General features: G+C 35.1%; 1 protein-coding gene across 3 annotated transcripts in view; it reads right to left on the reverse strand.

The window, feature by feature from the left end:
- The window catches only part of LOC136034140 (titin homolog), a 166,138-nt gene extending 145,962 nt beyond the window's left edge, over positions 1 to 20,176 (reverse strand). For 2 of the 3 annotated variants that reach the window (XM_065715318.1, XM_065715316.1), the window contains exons 1-2: positions 20,004 to 20,176; positions 5,481 to 5,581 (exon numbers count right to left, since the gene is read on the reverse strand). In XM_065715318.1, the coding sequence (XP_065571390.1) occupies positions 5,481 to 5,574 (94 nt within the window). In that variant the 5' untranslated portion in view covers positions 5,575 to 5,581; positions 20,004 to 20,176. The remainder of the gene's footprint in view (positions 1 to 5,480; positions 5,582 to 20,003) is intronic. The other variant, XM_065715317.1, reaches the window with a different exon arrangement.
- Positions 20,177 to 20,991: the final 815 nt, after the last annotated feature.

Consider the following 20,991-nt stretch of genomic DNA (forward strand, 5'->3'; position numbering starts at 1 on the left):
TATACCCCTTTTGATGAAATTCAAATTTCTTTTAAATCCTTATCGTCTACCTTACTAGAAACACACAGAGGATGCATGTGCATTCTAGACGGCTAAAAGAAAAATATAGAGAAGCTGGATTTGACATTTTTGGTTAGGTAAGCTGCTTAGGTAAAATAGAGAGAAGCTGCATTTGACATTCCTGGTTAGGTAAGCTGCTTAGATAAAATACAGAGAAGCTGCAATTGACATTCCTGATTAGATAAGCTGCTGAGGTAAAATATAGAGAAGCTGCATTTGACATTCCTGGTTAGGTAAGCTGCTTAGGTAAAATGTAAAAAAGCTGCATTTGACATTCCTAGTTGGGTAAGCTGCTTAGGTAAAATATAGAGAAGCTGCATTTGACATTCCTGGTTAGGTGAGCTGCTTAGATAAAATACAGAGAAGGCGCATTTGACTTTCCTGGTTAGGTAAGCTGCTTAGGCAAAATATAGAGAAGCTGCATTTGACATATTTGGTTAGGTAAACTGCTTAGGTAAAATATAGAGAAGCTGCATTTGACATTCCTGGTTAGGTGAGCTGCTTAGATAAAATACAGAGAAGCTGCAATTGACATTCTTGGTTAGGTAAGCTGCTGAGGTAAAATATAGAGAAGCTGCATTTGACATTCCTGGTTAGGTAAGCTGCTTAGGTAAAATGTAAAAAAGCTGCATTTGACATTCCTAGTTAGGTAAGCTGCTTAGGTAAAATATAGAGAAGCTGCATTTGACATTCCTGGTTAGGTGAGCTGCTTAGATAAAATACAGAGAAGGCGCATTTGACATTCCTGGTTAGGTAAGCTGCTTAGGTAAAATATAAAGAAGCAGCATTTGACACTCCTGGTTAGGTAAGCTGCTTAGGTAAAATATAGAGAAGCTGCATTTGACATTCCTGGTTAGGTAAGCTGCTTAGGTAAAATATAGAGAAGCTGCATTTGACATTCCTGGTTAGGTAAGCTGCTGAGGTAAAATATAGAGAAGCTGCATTTGACATTCCTGGTTAGGTATGCTGCTTAGGTAAAATACAGAGAAGCTGCATTTGACATTCCTGGTTAGGTAAGCTGGTTAGGTAAAATATAGAGAAGCTGCATTTGACATTCTTGGTTAGGTTTCTATGGTTACTTCTGTCAAAATGTAGAAAATGAGAGTAAGTCCATCTCACCTTTAACTTACATATAAATTCTCATTTTTTATCTGTCTATCCTCATTATTGCCTTCTTCACACCGTGAGCTCTTAACTTTTCTTTGACATAAAACGGAATGACAATATTGGTAATATTTAAAGACAAGCTAACTTATCCCCAATTTTACTTAAGACTTACTATTTTACCTGTCTTACTATTTATATTTAAAACTTATTCAAAACTCAGATTCAAAACCCTATTCGAAACTTAGATGCCAGCCAAACCGTACTGTCCACAGTTAGATACCTTCTGTGTGAAGGAACGTGTTATCCCTTTCCGTAGTTTGGTCTTTCTGAGGGAAGTAAGTGTAAGATGAAATCAAATAAAAGTAATTCCTCCACCTCTATCCCCAGAAGGGAAAACCCACCCATTCAGCCTTCTAGTGGCATCAGAGGGAAAATTTCATGATCTTTCCTAATCAAAACCATGACTGCAAACACCACTGAGGAGTGAATTGAGGATAATACCCCTTGATAAAGTGATAGCACAGTAAACAACATATCACTGCACAGGACTTTGATTGTTTTGCTGGGTTTTGTTTGCTTTGGTGGTATTTTTAGGGTTGAATAGCCTTTTCCTATCTATGTTATTTACTATGGGCTGCCTCTCCACTGATAACAATCGAAGGCAACAATTTTGTTACTTGCACATCAAGACTCTTAAATAAGAATGAATTTTACTGATTGGCTTCGACTTGCCTGTTATTTTGATTTTGAACAATAAACAAAGTCGGGATGAAACCTAAAAGATGGATTTCAATATTTCCTAGCGGAATAAATTGGTCGAGAGGTAAGGCATAAAATACTTTAATATGGTATTTACAGGCAGGTTTGTCTTGCTCGAGGTTGAGAAATAGCATATGTAGGTCTGTTGACTTCAAGAAGTTTAGTGCTGCAATGAGCCCTTAAGATTTATTTTTGAAGCTGAAATGCTTGACGCTTATGTTTTCACTATATCCCCCTAAACACAAAAATGAGTTTTTTGGCTTCATTTTTGACCCATGGACCCGGTAACTATTCCTTCCTCTCCAAAAAGGGGTTGTCTTTCAGGCGAGATTGGCCAAAAAGATACCGAATCGAATTATTACAAAAGGGGTAGGCATAATTTATAAGCAGAGATTAACAATGTCTATTGTTTGAATTGTCAACATATCACTGATAGTTTCCTAAAATCTTATTCTATTATTCTTATTCTTTTTAGTCCAATTTTCACTTGGTTTCACACCGCTTTAACTCAATTTTCACAGACCATTTTAGTTATCTTACATTTTGTCTGATTTGATACAGTAACCTATTTTGTTTCTGAATTTCATTTGATTTTATTTCAGTTTATAGAGTGCTTTGAGGAATGGTAATTTCTTTTTGATTGTTGTTTCTCACGAGTGTACATCATGGTGTAAAATTACCATTTGCAAATTTATGAGGTTTTGCATTTATCATGTGTTTTTGCAAATTATCATGTGTGTTTTTTACTGTTATCAAGAGAAAATTACAAAGAAGAGGGGAACGAGGATAATAAGAGTCAGTGAAAATCAGAAGAACAAAATATGCACATATTTAGGTTGAGACCTACCACTCAGTCGTCCTCAGTGCAGAATAATAATAATAACAAAAAATGCAGATAAAAGTCCAAAGGATAAAACAAAGGTTTCCAAAGGTTTTCCTTTTTCCAAAGGAAAATAAAACCTTGTTTGGTATGTTGGCATAAAGCCATAGGGCTACGCCAAAGGTCGGAGAATTTTGATTCTGTCTTGGCTCAACATGTTTACGACAACCCACATCATTTAACTTTGTTTGATAATACCTCCTCATTATCCCTGTTAAAGGTCTCATGCAAGTTTTTAGGGAGGCAGTTAAAAGCGCACTCACCTAAAGGTTGCCCTCAATAGAGGGCTTTTCTCAATAGATGGCTCAACTGGAAGGGCTTTTCTAAGCCCCATTTATAATAAACTTAGTAATTCCGATGGTTTTTATATCCGTCCACGTAATTATATTTCGCAATCCAATAGAGTCTCAGATAATTAAATAAAAAAAAACTAGTTTTTTTTTTAACTGAAAGTAAGGAGCGACATTAAAACTTAAAACGAACAGAAATTACGCCGTATATGAAATGGGTTTTCCCCTCCGCAATCCCTCGCTCTTTACTCTAAAGTTTTTAATTGTTTTAAAAAGCAGAATTGTGGCAAAGAGTCAAACTTTAGCGTAAAGAGCGAGGGATTGTGGAGGGGACAACCCATTTCATATACGGAGTAATTTCTGTTCGTTTTAAGTTTTAATGTCGCTCCTTACTTTCAGTTAAAAAAAACTAGTTTTTGTATTTAATTTCTGAACGTTTTTGAATTAATGCATGTTTTATTTTGGCTCTCCGTACATAAATTATTAAAATGAAATTTGCATATTAATTCTTTTTTTTTGGCTAAAAGGCTTTCTCTTAGTTTTGATCAGACGATTTTGAGAAATAAGGGGTGGGGAAGGAGGCCTAATTGCCCTCCAATTTTTCGGTTACTTAAAAAGGCAACTAGAACTTTTAATTTTTAACGAACGTTTTTATTAGTAAAAAATATACGGAACTTAAGAATTAACTTACGTAACAAACTTTTATATTCTTATATTTTTATTATGAATATGAGGGGGTTTGTCCCCTCGTTAATACCTCGCTCTTCACACTAAATCTTAAATTTTGTCCCAATTCTTTAAGAATGACCCCTGAATCAGAAAATAAACTTTTTCATGTTTATATTTTCATTGTTTTTTTTTAATAGTAATGCTAGAAAATCCTTCGCCCTTTTCACTGAATTTCTCTTCCCCCATGAAATATTCCTCCAAGGAAAGATCCTTGGATCTTTCCAAGGTTTGTGGGGGAGTAAGTCATCCCCAAAGACATAGTTATTACAGTTTTCGACTATGCGGAACAAAATAGCTATCTCAAAATTTTGATCCGTTGACGTTGGGAAAAAAATGAGCGTGGGAGGGGGCCTAGGTGCCCTCCAATTTTTTGGTCACTTAAAAAGGGCACTAGAACTTTTCATTTCCGTTAGAATGAGCCCTCTTGCAACACTCTAGGACCACTTGGTCGATACGATGACCCCTGGGAAAAAAATAAATAAATAATAAAAAAATAAACACGCACCCGCGATCTGTCTTCTGGCAAAAATTACGAAATTCCACATTTTTGTAGATTGGACCTTGAAATTCTTTCTATAGGGTTCTCTGATACGCTGAATGCGATGGTGTGATTTTCGTTAAGATCCTATGACTTTTAGGGGGTGTTTCCCCCTATTTTCCAAAATAAGGAAAATTTTCTCAGGCTCGTAACTTTTGATGACAAAGATTAAATTTGATGAAACTTATATATTTAAAATCAGCATAAAAATCCGATTCTTTTGATATATCTTTTAGCATCGAAGCTCCGTTTTTATAGTTTCGTTTACTATTGAGCCGGGTCGCTCCTTACTACAGTTCGTTACCACGAACTGTTTGATACCCTACTAGGCAAGCGATTAGCCTTTAAGAATGCTTCACATAAAATAAATTGTGAAATACCATTAAGCATAGTATTTTTTGTTCACTTACCCTTTCATCGTTGCCTAGAAAGGATCCTTATTTTATTCTCAGTGTTTATTTTGAGGGGTGGTTTTTATATTGTCCTTTGGACTTTTATCTACATTTTCTTTTCATTATTATTATTCTGCACTGAGGATGGCTGAGCGGAGGTCTCAACCAAAGTATTTGCATATTTTTTTCCTTTATTTTTCACTGGCTGTTTTTGTCCTCGTTCCTCTCTTCTTTGTGGTTTTCTGTTTTACATGATTAGCTATTGTGGTCTCAAAGATTATTTTTTACTGTTATGGTTGTTTTCCACAGAAGTTCAGAGTAAACCTTATCTGATGAAACTCAGAAAAAAAAATTTCACGAGTAATATAAGCACAAATAGGGGTCAGGAGGGGGATGTAATATCTTATTCCCCCAAGATTATTTAGATGTCCCTCTCCTCTGGGTCTCTTAAAGAGTCAAAGAGCTTCACCAACGCGCAACCAAATTTTAGAGGGATAAGTATGCCTACGCATAGATCAAACAAGGGAAGGCTCATCTTTTGGGTAGGGGAATTCCGTCATTAGATTTTGAATAAAGTTTTTTTTCGCTTTATTGAAAAATAGCTTTTTTGGTATTATATGAGAAAAAAAAAGAAAAAAAGCACAGAATTACCCCCCCCCCACTGCAAAAGGACTGTTCCTAGTCACTCTGGAGGAACATTAATAAACAGAAGAGCATATACTCACCTGTTCCAATCTTCATAGCCCCTTTCTTTGTTCTATCGTCATTTTGGACAAAATCTGAGCCTGTACCAGTAGATGTAGAACTACTACTGTCCATGCTTTAACTAAAAAATAATACAATTTACCAAAAATGATTTCATTTATGAACTGAGTAATGAGTCTTTACATTTAAAATAAAAAAAAGTGTTTTCAACTGAAAGTAAGGAGCAACATTAAAACAAACATGAACAGTGGTCGGCCACAACGAGATGCACAAGAAAAGTGACTTTAGTGCCTTTCCCATTCAGAAATAGTGACAAAAAGTGACTATTTAAAGGCATTCAGAACAGAGGCACAGAGACTGCAGAGGTCCAAGTCACTACTCTTTTCTTATATGCTTCCTCCAGGAAAGTCCTCCAGTTGGGCTGTGGGTGAGGAGGGTAAAATCCTAATATTTTATTATTTTTTCTTACCATTCATTTGAAGAAAGAATGAAGAAGCATATAGGAAATTAATAAAAATAACAAGGTTGTACTGCTTCAGTACAGCCTCACACATCCTGGTTACCTAACAAAGGACAAATCCCGACCTATAATAACCGAGAGTAAAAATTTGCTTAAACAAACTCCTGTTCCTGAGTAAAATTCAATATTATTAAGAATAGATTCCAATTCAAGAGTGGTAACTGTTAGCCACATCCAACGAAACAGTGTTTAGGAAATACAAAAATAAGCTTTCAGGATTTATGAAAAAAGAGACTGAAATCCCTCGAAAATGAATCTGATTCAAAAATAGTACGACTGATCATCAATGGCTAAAAATATGGATATTTGGGTTTGCAGCCCCCCCCCCCTACCTCAAAAGTCACATTTGAAATAAGTGTACAATTTATTCCACAATATGAAAATTTTCTTTGTTCCTAAAACTCTTCCTTAAAAGCCAGTTTTCCAATTTTCAGCAACAGAACACTGACAAATTTGGAGGGCAAAATTACGGGGGAGGGGGGGGGGTAAAAAAATCAAGAAGATAGTGTGTTTTTCGTCAATTTTTCGACTAAAGAATTTTGGGGTCAATACGTTTTTATTTGTTTTCTGTCGCGAAATTTATTTTTCACTATATTCACTTCTTCGATACGCATTTCAGAAAAGCAAATAATCTTGAAAAACAAAAGTAACATCGTATTATGCCGCGAAGAGGCAAACTTTCTGAGCTGATCATTAAGGGTTGCCATTTTTGGGTGGTCCAGACTAACAGAATTCTTTAAAAATTTGGTTGAGGGCCCTTGCCCTCCTTCTAAGCGAGGACTTAAAGCTCCGGGCGGCTTAATTGGAGCGAGGGATGACAGACTTGCAACTAGTATGGACCCATATAATTTTATCCTATAGTTTTGCTATATGATTTTATGATTTTACTAATTTGACTTGACAACAGTGTTTAGATCAATTTCAGTTCATGCATATATGAAATCAAATAGAGAAAAAAAAAATTAAATTGGAGCGGATTTTCAATTTATCAACACTTGTAAGAATCTTCCAGAAGGGTGCAATGTAGAGCATGTGGGGATAGCAACAGTGTTGTACAGCGATGCAAGATGACGGCGATTAAAATGAAGCTTAGCAGAGAATATGGAAGCATAGGCAGCCGATATGCGACGTTTGATGACTTGTGTTAGGGAAATGGTGTATGGGAAATGACGAGTATGGGAAATGGTGTTTCCAATGGGAATCCATTGCAAGATAAACAATTTGGTCAGAAGGGCAGATCTTTGAATTCCCAAGTACAACTTCATAAGAGAGTGGGCCTTTTCAGTTAAAAAGCATGACGTCAGACCTTGCAGCGTTAAATTCAAGACCAGATTTTGTCCAAAGTTCGGCTAATGTTAAAAATATCATCATCATAAGTGACTAAGGAGATATTGAGGCCAGAGAGAACGCAAGACATCTCACACCGGTCCTGAGTTTCGGGGAAATAATTACTGAAATAGCAAGGTGCACCTTGTCTGGCTCCTCTCTTAACTGGTATAGTTCTATCCAGTTGCCTTGCCATTTCATTTTGCTTAAGAGGAATTTTAAGACGGACTCGTAGCTTAGCATACATATCCCTTTGAGATCTAATTATAGCCACATTTACTCCTCTTTAAACAGCCATTGAAAGCATAAGAGGGTAGATCAGGGAGTCAAAGGCATGGCGAACATCCAATCTAAGAGAAGGGAGGCCTGAACAATTTTACTGGAGTATGACCAATCAACTTAACTCCAGTTTTATCAAAAAATGTATGAAGGTTTCTTAGCTAATTGGTTAAAGGCAGAGATCCTTGAACTTATAGACTTACAACAACTTGGAAAACTGAAGAAGACATCTACTTCACACTACCTTGTTAGTCTTCTTGACACCATTCTTAAAACCTTGAAAACCCTAATAGTTGGTTGAATTTTTTATTAATTGATCTCTTGAAAGCATTCAACCTAATTGACCACAATATCCTTGTAAATAAACTACTGAAAAAGTTTCAAATGAATCCCTTTCTAGTTAAAATTGTTGTCTCCTTTTTAAAAAATTGTTCAAGTGCTTAAATGTAAAAATATTCATTCTGATTCCCTTCCTTTCTTTTGTCAGGTCCGCCAGGAAACAAAGATGGATCCCATTTTATTATTTGTAATGTTTAATAGCCTCATGACTGACCACAGAGAGCAATAAAAGTATATGGACAACCTGTATGCAGTTGAGGTTTGTCAACAAAATATTAGAAGCTCAATTATGACATTACTTGACAATGTCACACAGGAGGCTTCTTTGTCAAAGATGAAAGTAAACCCTAATGAATTGTAAGTTATGACAGTTAATATTTTTAAATCACCCCCCCCCCTTTATAAACCCCATTCCTCCCAAAATCTCTATCACATGCATTAAACTACTTTAGGTGACAATTACTTCTGAATTGAAGTGGGATGCCCAAGTTCAAAAGATCCTCAAACAAGCTTTCCCTTCTAAACTTTCGATAAATTTTCTTGCCCCCCTAAGGACTGTCTCCAACTTTATTGTTCTTTTATTTGGCTAATACTCAAGTTTGCTTGTCCAGTGTGGAATATGGCTCTTTGTCCAAAAATGTCCAAAAACATGCACTTAGAACCATAAATGGTGAAGGGAAGGTTCCATACCATTGTCTACTAGGTAAGTTCAAGCTCACCATGTTGCCCAAGAGAAGGAACCTCCTGTGCCTTGGTTTTGGTACGAAGACCCTGTCTGTTCCCCAATTATTTTCCATCATCCCCAAACCCTACCATCCCACCTGCAATAGACCACCCTGTATAAAACACCAAAAAGTCCTCATACTGACTCCCATTCCCACTAAATATAAAAGATAATGCAAGATTTTTGTTGAGATGTATAATAACCAGGAAAACTAGTCATTAATTTTATTGTTAGCTATTTATATTTTATTTTGGACTTTTTAACTAAGCGTTGACTCTTTTCTTATGTACTTTGTACAATGAATTATGTCTGACATGAAGGTCAAGTTCTTTTGATATATATATATATATATATATATATATATATATATATATATATATATATATATATATATATATATATATATATATATATATATATATGCCTACTAGTGCTTTTTTGATGTAAAATTCGAATTTGGCAACCATACTGTGATAGAAATTTTAAAATAAGATTTTATTCTTCTATTTTAATAAGCTGATTCTTTTTATGTATCTATTGATCAAAATTATCTTTTTTAGAGTTTTGGTCACTATTGAGCCAAGTTGCTCCTTACTTACAGTTTGTTACCACAAACTGTTTGACTAGCATTACTAATTGGGTCTCAACTATGAATTTGCAGATTTTTTTTAAAAATTGCTCATTTCTTGAAGTTACTAAATTTTTTTTTTAATGCACATTTTTAGGTTATTTAAAACCAATGAGTTTGGCACTGAACTGGAGTTTGACACAAAAACCAATAGTCAGGGAAATTTTTCACTAGTGGCCTGGATCTGCGTACTAATTCTAGCCAGTACCTATCTTCTTGCTTATTTCAGTTTGGCTGCTTTCTAATAATCACAAGTATATGAATAGCTAAGCTATCTCTCATTGCCTGCTTGTTAATAATTCTCTTTACTGTTAAATTACATAGTTTAAAGTTTTTCCAGCTAAAGATTGGAACAGGGCCTTAATTAGTAATGAACATGTTCTTAAACAGACATTGGCAGAATATTTTGAAAATATATTTAATCATAATAAATTATTGTTAAAGGAAGATTCTTTGGTAAGGAGGAGTCAAGGTTAGTACAAAAAAGATTAGAAAATAACAAGGCTTATGGCAAAGATAGTATGGTAAATGAGTTTTTTTTTAAGTTAGGGCGATTGCAAATTTAGAGACACTATACTGACAATTATGAACTTGATATTTTAAACGAGGATTTTGGGAAAGTTTTAGTTAAACTCTTTTACGAGAGTAGATAAGAGTTAAGTTGATTTTGGTGGGAAGCAAATTGCAAAATGACGCTTATAAGACTTTGAGAAAGGAAGGGTGGTTGTCTTTACAGGTTTAGAATTAACAGATAAGAAGTTTTTGAACTATTAGACTCCTTTAGTCCTGAATGTTATAAATTGCATGCAGCCAAAGAGAAAATTTCAGTGAATATCATTGTATAGATCTAGATAATTATATTAAAACAATTAAAGATATGTTTAAGAATAATACTGATGTGGTTAAGATAGGAAGCAAGGTTAGTATTTGGATTGGCATGGAATCAGGTGTAAATCATGGCTGTGTCTTATCATTGTATAGATTACATTGGTCAACTTTGCCCTAAGGAACAGAGACAAGACTGTAAGATACCACAGTACAAAAGAGAAGGATAAGACTTTTCTTGGCTTAGATTATGCAGGTGATTTCAGTGTCCTAGATATTTTTTTTTTTTTTTTGCAAAATGAATGAATTCTGAAGATTTTGAAAGTTAAGGTTACAAGGATAGGTTTGGGTAAAAAGAATTCGATAGTGAACATAGAAATAAATGAAGATAATGAGGCTATGTTAGGTGACAAAAAAAGTTACGTGAGTCCATAGCTTCATTTACCTTAGAAAGAATATATAAAGAGTAGAATAGTTAAGGCACATGGAGTTTTGCTGTTAACAATATTTTGAAAATGTCTTTCAGGGGCAAGAATAGGATGGTAGAAACCATAATAATGACAGTGGTCAAGTATGTCTTGAACCCTAGGCAATTAAGGTCTGAGGAACTTATGCTAGACATTTTATGGCCCTTAGTATCTACCAAGTGACATATAGCAATCGCAAATTCTGTCAGTTGATCTGTCTACCTGTCCTGATTTGTTAGTTTAGGCACTTCCAGGTAAGCTAGGATGATGAAATTTGGCAGGCGTATCAGGAACCAGACCAGATTAAATTAGAAATTGTCGTTGCCCCAATTTGATCATCTGGGGGGGGGGGAAGTGGGAGGATGGTAAATCGGAAAAATTAGACAAAAGTAGGTACTTTTAATTTATAAAAAGTGATCAGATCTTAATGAAATTTGATGTTTGGAAGCATATTATTTATTTATTTATTATTACAAATAGCGGTAAGCATCAATGCTTGTCACAAAAACACAAAATCATAATACTAATCTAAAGTAAATTGGCAATGACAAACTAAACAGCAAAAACTTCTAAATAACACGAAACTACACAACAAAAGCGTCTAAATAAAAAGGCGTATTTACTAATGCACTCTTAAAAGTTTGAACACTCTCTGCCTTGACAACCTCCAAAGGCAAACCTTTCCATGGTCTGGCAACTCTACTAACGAAAGATAATTGACCAATTTTTCTCAGTGGTTTTGGGGGATATAATTTATAATCATGCTGACGAGTAGAGTAATAATGGCTAAATTTAAAAAATAAATTTGGATCAACATCATCCACTCCTTTAATTATACAAAACACATTTACAAGGTCATTGCAACGTCTACGAAACTTCAACGACGGGAGTTGAAGCCTAGAAAGTCTCTGCAGATAGGAAAGGTGCTGAAGGTATGGGACCAATCTAGTGGCCCTTCTCTGAACCTTTTCTATCCTAAACTCGTCCATTAGACTTAATGGAAACAAAACAGAAGTATTATACTCAAGAAGAGGGTGGACCATTGATTTCTATAGTAGTAAGAAATTACGAAGGTTAAACCTACTAAAGCTTCTCCTTATAGACGATAAACGATAGTTTGCAATCTTTATAATTTCCGAAACATGCTTATCAAATTTCAATTGGGTATCAAAGTAAACGCCAAGGTCACATACTATTTCGTTAGAAGGGATTCGTATGCCAGACAGCTGTTAAGTATGCACAGGTGGGAGTTTACGAGCATAGTGTAGAACAACACACTTAGAAGGGTTTATGAACATGGAATTAGATTTGCACCAATAAATTAGAGAGTCAAGATCCTCCTGTAAAAGTTACACATCGTTATGTCTCAGAGCTCTTATTTTAAATCCCGACCAGATTTAACCAAGTATGACCAAGTATGTGGATGACTTCTCTGCATTTCAGGTTTGTCAACAAAATATTAAAAGCTCAATTTTTCAATTCAATTTATTTCTGACCTGTCAACAAAACAAAAGAGGGTTTGTAGCCCTAGTGACAGAGTACAAAAAAGAAAGAAAGAAAGAAAGAAAATAAACAATCAACGAAAAGAGAGATTACAATCAACAAACAAAACCATAACTACATACTACATGAAGACAGAAAACCACTGGTGGTTGATTTTTCTAGCAGAGGATTTTAAATCTTCCACTCTTTTATCAATAATGTTTGCAGGCAGAATCAATTAAAATTTTTGTACCAGAGAAGAATTACTGGTCCAAGGAGGCAGAGCCAGCAGATACTTGGCAAATTTAAAATAGATTTGTTTTTTTTTATTTCACACGAAAAAATTTCCAAATAGGGAGCATAGCAAGAAGATGGGTTACAGTTAGACGATTGTAAAGTTTTGAAAGGTGAAACCGACTAAGATTTGTGATATTAGATGTAAGCAAAGCATATGCAATTTGAATCTTTTTAGTGAGGTTTTCAAATACAAGCCTAATGGTGTCTTTAATACTTCTTCAAATGGGCATACAAAGATAAACAAGGCTATCAGAAAGCAGAACAGATGTTTCAGAAAGTTCAAGCTGCATGTCAGAGTTACCCTTAAGATTGGAAGCAATTGCTACAGTTTTATCAAGGAGGCACACTCGTGCCTCTATAAAGAGGCGACACACGACAATGTTAAGCGATCTTCGGTTCCAGTGGTCGCAGAGGAATGGGGAGGAATGCATTTCGTAGCCCGAGCTCTAACTAAGAAACCTGCAAAATTTCATCCCCCTCCAACTTTTCCTTCATGGGGAAAATCTGGCCGAAAGTTTCGACCCATCAACCCTAGCCCCCCTTTAACGTTGTCCGATCGGGCTGAAATTCACAAGTTAAGGTCCCCTAGGGCCCAGGAGCTTATCCGCGAAATTTCAGCTCGATCCAATAGCTCCTTCCCTGTTTTCCAGAAACCACGCATAGCCAATTAAAATTCATGTTCTTTTTTTTCCTAGACGCCTACAGGTCACATCCGACATCGGATCTGGGTGTACGAAGACTCATTCGATGCAGAATTCTCTGAGTAATTTTCCTGGAAAGTTTCGTAGGAAAATCTTAACCCCCCGAAAGTTTCGACCCTCCAACCCCCCCCCCCCTTTTAACGTTGTCCGATCGGGCTGAAATTCACAAGTTAAGGTCCCCTACGGCCCAGGAGCTTATCCGCGAAATTTCAGCTCGATCCGATAACTCCTTCCCTGTTTTCCAGAAACCACGCATTAGCTAATTAATTAACGCATTTCTCTCCATAAGAGCCCATGTTAATTTGAAATTTTTAAAAGTTATCGAGAAGTTATATTTACACACATGTAAGTGTTTAGCTCGGTCGGTAGAGCGTGGGACTCTTAATCCTCGGGTCAAGGGTTCAAGTCCCTTACGGGCTGTTTTTTTTTCACAACATCAAAAAAATTTTGATAACACCTGGACAGCTTATCATTTGAGAGATAACAGAATATTAGCTTCTTATGAGCAAAAGAAACATTACGGTCATTCTATCTATTTTTTTTCTATTTTATACAATGATTTGAAAGCGGGGGGGGGGGTTCCTCTCCTAATTCCTGTACGAGGAGTACAGAAATTATTAAATTACATCCACCATGGATTGTAGAAAAACGTACAGAATTAATATGAAAAAAAATTAAACCTGTACAAAAGAGTCTTTAAAAGCGGGGGGTTTGCCTCTCCTAATAGTCTTCTTATAGTCCTAAAAATTTTGATAACACCTGGACAGCTTATCATTTGAGAGATAACAGAATATTAGCTTCTTATGAGCAAAAGAAACATTTTGGTCATTCTATCTATTTTTTTTCTATTTTATACAATGATTTAAAAGCGGGGGGGGGCAGCCACCCAAGTTCCTCTCCTAATTCCTGTACGAGGAGTACGGGAATTATTAAATTACATCCACCATGGATTGTAGAAAAACGTACAGAAATAATATGAAAAAAACTTCGTTTTCTTAAAGAGTTAAAGAGGCTGCGTCCCAAAGTCGAACCTTAAAACGTACAGGAATTAGAAGAGGCAGTTGGGGGGCTGCCACCCCCCAAACCCCCAGCTTTTAAAGACTCTTTTGTACAGGTTTTTGTTTTTTTGCTAACCCCCCGCTCTTGGCTTCGGAAAGGCCCTCTTTTAATTAACAAAAAATTGAAATGAATGAATAATGGAATAACTTCGAAAAATGTTAAACACAAGAGGACAGGAGAACCATTGCGCCGAAACTAGTAATTAGTAACAATGAAGTCCCCCCACAAAAAAAAACCTGTACAAAAGAGTCTTTAAAAGCTGGGGGTTTGGGGGGTGGCAGCCCCCCAACTGCCTCTTCTAATTCCTGTACGTTTTAAGGTTCGACTTTGGGACGCAGCCTCTTTAACTCTTTAAGAAAACGAAGTTTTTTTCATATTATCAACATTAAAATTCAGACTGATTTGCTGATATTGATACTGGAGTTTAGAAGAAGTTCTTATACTTCCCGAAAAGGTGCAACTTAGATTCAAAATATCATCAGCGTAGGTAAATAAAGAGACATTGATTCCACCATAAATACATGTGCACTCAACAGAGCACTGAGCAGCAGAAACTGAGTTATTAAAAAGAGCAGGGGAAGTTAAACTACCCTGTCTGACACCCTTAAATATATTGAAAAGATCCAAACCCCCTTTTATTTTAGTTTTAAGATGAATATTCATAGGACAGAGACATTTAATAACAGAAGAATCAACCCCTCTTTTTATAGCTTCTGACAAGATCTGGGCAATGAATCAAATACTCTAGCTATGTCAAGTGCACAAAGCACAAGGAAATCACCAGATCCTTCCACATCAGCTAGAACATTAAAAAGGGAAATTACTTGACAATGTCATATAGAAGGCTTCTTTGTCAAAGATGAAAGTTAAGGCTAATAAATCCTCAGTTATGACAGTTAATTTTCAAAAATCATCCCCCTCTTTCAAAAACCCTATTCCTTCCAAAATCTCTGTCATATGCATTAAACTATTTAGGATGACAATTACTGCTAACTTGAAGTGGGAAGCCCATGTTAAAAACATCCTCAAAGAGCTTACCTTTTGGTTTCCCTTTTAAAACTTGTGATAAAATTTTCTTGCCCCCCCTCCCCCTTAGGATCTTCTCCAGCTTTACTGTTCTTTTATTTAGCCAATACTCAAGTATACTTGCCCAGTGTTGCATTTTGGTCTTTCTTCAGAGCATATCTATATGATTGAAAATAACCCAAAATGAGCACTTAGAATCATATATGGTGAAAGGAAGGTTCCATAGCATTATTTTCTAGGTAAGTTCAAGCTCACCATTTTGGCCAAGAGAAGAGACCTCCTCTGCCTTTGTTTTTGTACCAAGACCCTGTCTGTTCCCCAATTACATTCCGTCATCCCTGAACCCTACCTTCTCACTTACAACAGACCATCACATATAATATCCCAAAAAGTCCCCAAACTAACTACCATCCCTGTTAAACATGAAAGATATTGCAAGAGTTTTGTTGAACTGTATAATAACCAGGAGAACTAGTCATTAATTTGATTCTTATCTATTAATTTCTTATTTTTGACTTTTTATTTTAAGTATTGACTGTTTCTTGCTTTTTTTTTATGTATTTGTACATTTATGTATCTTGTACAATGGATATTGTTGGACATGAAGGTCACAACCTTTTGATATATATATATATATATATATATATATATATATATATATATATATATATATATATATATATATATATATATATATATATATATATATATATATATATATATATATATATATATAGATTAGTGCTATTTTGATGTAAAATTCAAATTTGGCATCCATACTGTGACAGAAATTTTTTAAATAAATTTGGTTCTCTCTTCTCAGGTCCTAGATGAAGGAAATTACAGGCAACATCAACTTAAGCATGCTAATTGCCTTTGAAAGTTGGCTGCAACAGTACCTGTTGCAGTTGCTACTGCCAAAAGAACATTTAGTCAGCTCAAGTTTGTTAAAAATTTGCTGAGAACTGCCATTGTTGTTTCTTAACAAAATTCCCTCATGGTGTTGGTGAATGAGAAAGACCCCATTGATGCCATTGACTTAAATGAGATTCTCCAGTGGTGGTCAACTTTGAAGAAGAGGTATACACAAATATATGTGTTTGTAGTTATGCATCTAAACATGATGTATTCATTTTAGCTTCTTATTTGTCTCTGTAGATAAGTATAAATGATAAAGGATTAATGTATAATGAATTTTCATGAATTCTATCCTGTGATCAAGGGGTTGTTTAAATGAGGGGATGTCACCCCTGAAGACACACTGTTCACAGTCAGACAGGAAATCAGCAACTAAAAGCAATATGTCAGTTTTGGCACCCTTTTCACATAAAGAACAACAAGATGTCTGATGAAGTCAAATGCTTTTCTATAGTCAGTAATGGCAAGATCTATGAAGGATTTGCCCTTGCCTATCCATGATAAAATACTGTTGTACAGCCTGACAACACACACTGAGGCTTGGAGCAAAAAGGCGTCTATATTGATTAGCATCTAACTGGGGCTCTATGTTGTTCCAAATAGCCTTGAAATGAATGTCTCTGTAACTTTTGTCATATTTGTAGTTAGCAAAATTGGTCTCAAATCATTGCACAACTTAGGAGATGATTTTTTAGGCATCACTTTAATATACAACTTTTTTTAAGTGTTTGGAAATTTTTTGAGAGTCACACACAGATTAATGATACTTGCTAGAGGAGTTTCTCATGGCAATTTTCCCAGGATATGACAAGCTCATGGGTTTTAATTTGAGAAGTTGATGAGAAACTTCATAAGGCACTACTGGTGGTTACTCACCCCACTGTCTAGATTTTTCAAGAAAAGCAGCAAGTTCATCTTTTGTAAAGCTTGGGAAAGTGGTATGTATACCAGTGAATAAAATGTTCAGCTCTGATACTGAGTCCATGGTGAGTGATGAGTCCTAGATGTAAAATAGACCTAGCCTATACACTGAGAAGGTGTAGCCAAGCTTCATTTTTCAGTAGCCTAGGGTTGAAAACTAGTGGTTGCATATCTAATCCTCACTTCATTAGTTAAATAACTATAAGCTCTATATATTGCCAAGAAAGCACACTGTTTCACCATTGGATTTGCTTAATTTTGTCAGTATGTTAGGCTAACTATATGATTAGATTGAATGTTTTAACAAGCCTTGGGTTTGTTAACAACCATACATCAATAGAGAGATCTTCTGTGTGATCTGTTTAAACATTAGATCAGTCATGACCAGGTGAGAATGAATTTGATTAGGAACAGACAGATTCCTATAGACCAAGCTGATGCTCAAAGATTCCTGTTGAAAACAGAGCCTAGCATTTATTGGTTCAAGTCAAATATAATTAGAAAGAAGATATTTCATGTTTGAATGTTGTTCATGTCTTGGATCATATGTCTAAGATGGAGCAGTATTTTCCAAGTTTATACTAAAAGTTAAAGTTTATGTTCATGATTGGGCTCCATTATAATCTATAATAATATTTAAAATTATGGTAAAATTCTAGTTTAGCTACTTTTTCCTTTCCTGGAAAGGGGCTAGGTTAGGAAAACGAAACTTACAGGGATTGATCTATAGACTTAGCATGTCCTGAGAAGGTATGTTGAAGTATATACCTCTACTCTTTCTGCCTCTAGAAGGTACTGACCTTTAAAAATCTTTGCATTATAAAATTAAACCTTGAAAAATAGATCTTATGCTTAGATGAAGTACAAGAAAAGTGATTTCAGCTTCATAACTTTGCTTACTCACAACTTATGAAGATTCAAATATCCACAAACACACCACCTAAAGTTAGAAAAAACATTGTTATGGCATAAAATTATACTCAAATAACTGAGATTGCATTTTCAAGAATAAGGCCAGAGAAAAATAAATCAAAATCTGGAAATGAAGGTCAAGTAGGCAACTTTCTAAGACTTAGAAATCAGAAAAAGTTTAACATTGAAGCTTGGCAATGGCTTCCCTGAGTATGTTTTTGGCCCTGAATTCATTACTGAAAATTTCATTTTCTAACCTAACCTATTTCTAAGATAGCAAAAAGTAACTAAACTAGAATCTTACCAAAAATTTAAGCCAATTCAATGGTGAAACCATTGTGAGGATTATCTATTCAACTATCAGGTTTCAAATCTAGGCTACTAAAAATAGTTGTTTGACAATGCCTACTCAGCATATAGGCTAGGTCTATTTTACACCTAGGATTCATTCCTGAAAATTTTGTTTACCTAACTTAACTACCTTCCTAGATAACAAGAAGTCACTCAACTAGAGCTTTAATATATTTTCATTAATAAATGGATTTTTTGGTATTAAAAAAAAAAAAAGAAAAAAAAGAACAGAATCTAGAACTCAAACTAATTGATTGACTTTTGGCTATCTCAGAAAGAGATTAGGCTAGGAAAATGAAACTTTCAGGGATGAGTCTAAAGGCTGAAGTATGTCCTGGGAAGGTATTTTGAAGTACCTACCTCTACTCCCTCCCCCTCTAGAGGGTCCTGACCTTTGATGACCTTAAAAAATATGTGTGTCATAAAAATGAAACCTAGCAAAATAGATCTTCTGCTTGAATAAAGTACAACAAAATTATTTTCAGCTTCAAAGCTTTGCTCAATCCCAATTTATAAGGGTTTAAAGATATGCAAATACATTTCCTAAATTTAGAAAAAAAACATTGATATGACTCAGAATTCTACTCAAATAACAGGAATTACCTTTTCAGAACTAAAGGCAGAGACAAGGCAACTGGTAACTGAAAATTAAGGCAAAATGTTGTTTTGTCAAAATTTCAATAGGTATAGACCTGTCATGTAGGCAAATTTCAGGGCCCTCTAGAGGGAGAAGGAGTGGAGGTGGGTACTTTAAAATACCTTCCTGGGACATACTTTAGCCTGTAGACCCATCCTTGAAAGTTTCATTTTCCTAACCTAAACCCTTTCCAAGATAGCAAGAAGTCAATTAACTTCCACTCCCTCTAGAGGGCCCTGAAATTTGCCTACATGACAAGTCTACCTATTGAAATTTTGACAAAACAACATTTTACCTTAATTTCCAGTTACTAGTTGCTTTTTCTATGCCTTTAGCTCTGGAAATGCAATTCCTGTTGTTTGAGAAGAATTTTGAGCCATATCAATGTTTTTTTTCAAAATTTAGGAAATGTATTTGCATATCTTTAAAACCTTATAAAATGGCATTGAGCAAAGTTATTAAGCTGAAAACAATTTTGTTGTACTTCAATTAAGCAGATCTATTTTGCAAGGTTTCACTTTTATAACACACATAGCCTATTTTTTAAAGATCATCAAAGGTCAGGGCCCTCTAGAGGGAGAAGGAGTGGAGGTAGTTGCTTCAAAATACTTTCCGGGACATACTTTAGTCTGTAGATTCATCCCTGAAATTTTCATTTTCCTAACCTAATTGGGGGGGGGGAGTAAAGTGGGTCTGCATGCCTAATATATTAGGTAGGCTTACAATTATACTGCATATTATGAAGTAAAAATTGTTTTCTAACTTCACAATTTCCAAATAATTGAACCCTACTCCTCCCTAATGTGCAAATATAACCTATAGACTAACCCAAATTATATAGCCTATAGAAAATATATAATTTTGGATTTATATTTGCACATATGGGGGATTTGGGGTAAATTACAGTGGACCTGCAGTCTAAATATGTTAGCCACATGTGCATTAAGAATTTTTTATGTTTCCTTCTCAATAGCCTACCCTCATTTAGACCTTCATGTTTTGCTTGAGCTAATTAATTGAAATCTTTGCACAGACTCAGTGTTTTTATATTAGCTTTAATCTATGAACTTTAGCAATAGATTCCACTTAGTCTTATTCAATCCAGAACAACAAAAGGAATCTAGCCCTTACCTTTACCAGGATAACACAAGATCTACTAGCTTAGTTAGGGCCTTAGAAAAGTCCTAGGCTGTTTATTAGTCTTCTCACTTGGATGGTTTACAGCTCTGAAGGCCTATTTTGTTGCCTGTTTTACAATTCAAAAGGCGGTTTAGATGAAATTTGACAACAGCACTTCGTTTTAAAATTCAAAATTTTCAGATGTTTAAAATGTATTCCCTAAATATATAGTCCTAAGAGCGTATCTACACTTGGACAACTCCTGGAAAACTAGACCTGAAATCTGGAAATTCAACTAGGACCATACGTATTAATGCATAATAATACATCCATATATGATATTATTCAAATAGTGTGCATATATTATTTGAATATACACCCCATTAAGACGCAGCTAAGGATATCCTTACAGGAAATAAGACAAATCCTTAAAGGTTTTTCTAATGCACACGCCCTTTTAAGAAGAAATAGTTTTAAATCACCTTTAGGTAGGTAGGTTGTAAATCTTCAGTAACTATCAAAAGGTTAGTTTAGTTGGATGCTTCACATTTTTTCTGTTAGGGCATTGTTTTAGAGTTTGGACATATTGCGTTAAGAGCCATGGTGTAAACTTCCAGTTTAGGAACTTCTTTGTACCTTTGAACATAGCCTAGTTGAGATTTGTGAATCCAATTATTAGAAATAATCCTGTTTCTAAAATGTAATCTTGAATTTTTTTTCCTCAGGCTAGGCTACTGTTTATATCCTTTTCTTATTCCCAGGGCTTGAAGGTTACATTAATGAGATTTATTACTACCATATCAAACTAAAAAAAGAAAAATTAAACAAGATTTATATTACCATATCAAACAGGCCCAGTTTCTAAACCACATTATATTTTTAGTTGAAAAAATAGAATGAGGTAAAGGGAACTTTTGGTAAAAGGAACGGAAAAGGTAAAAGGAACATTAAGAAAATGAAACTATCAGGGAGGTGTCTACAGGCTAAAGCATGTCCCAGA

Source organism: Artemia franciscana, chromosome 12 (genome assembly GCF_032884065.1).
Source record: "Artemia franciscana chromosome 12, ASM3288406v1, whole genome shotgun sequence".
Classification (NCBI taxonomy): domain Eukaryota; kingdom Metazoa; phylum Arthropoda; class Branchiopoda; order Anostraca; family Artemiidae; genus Artemia; species Artemia franciscana.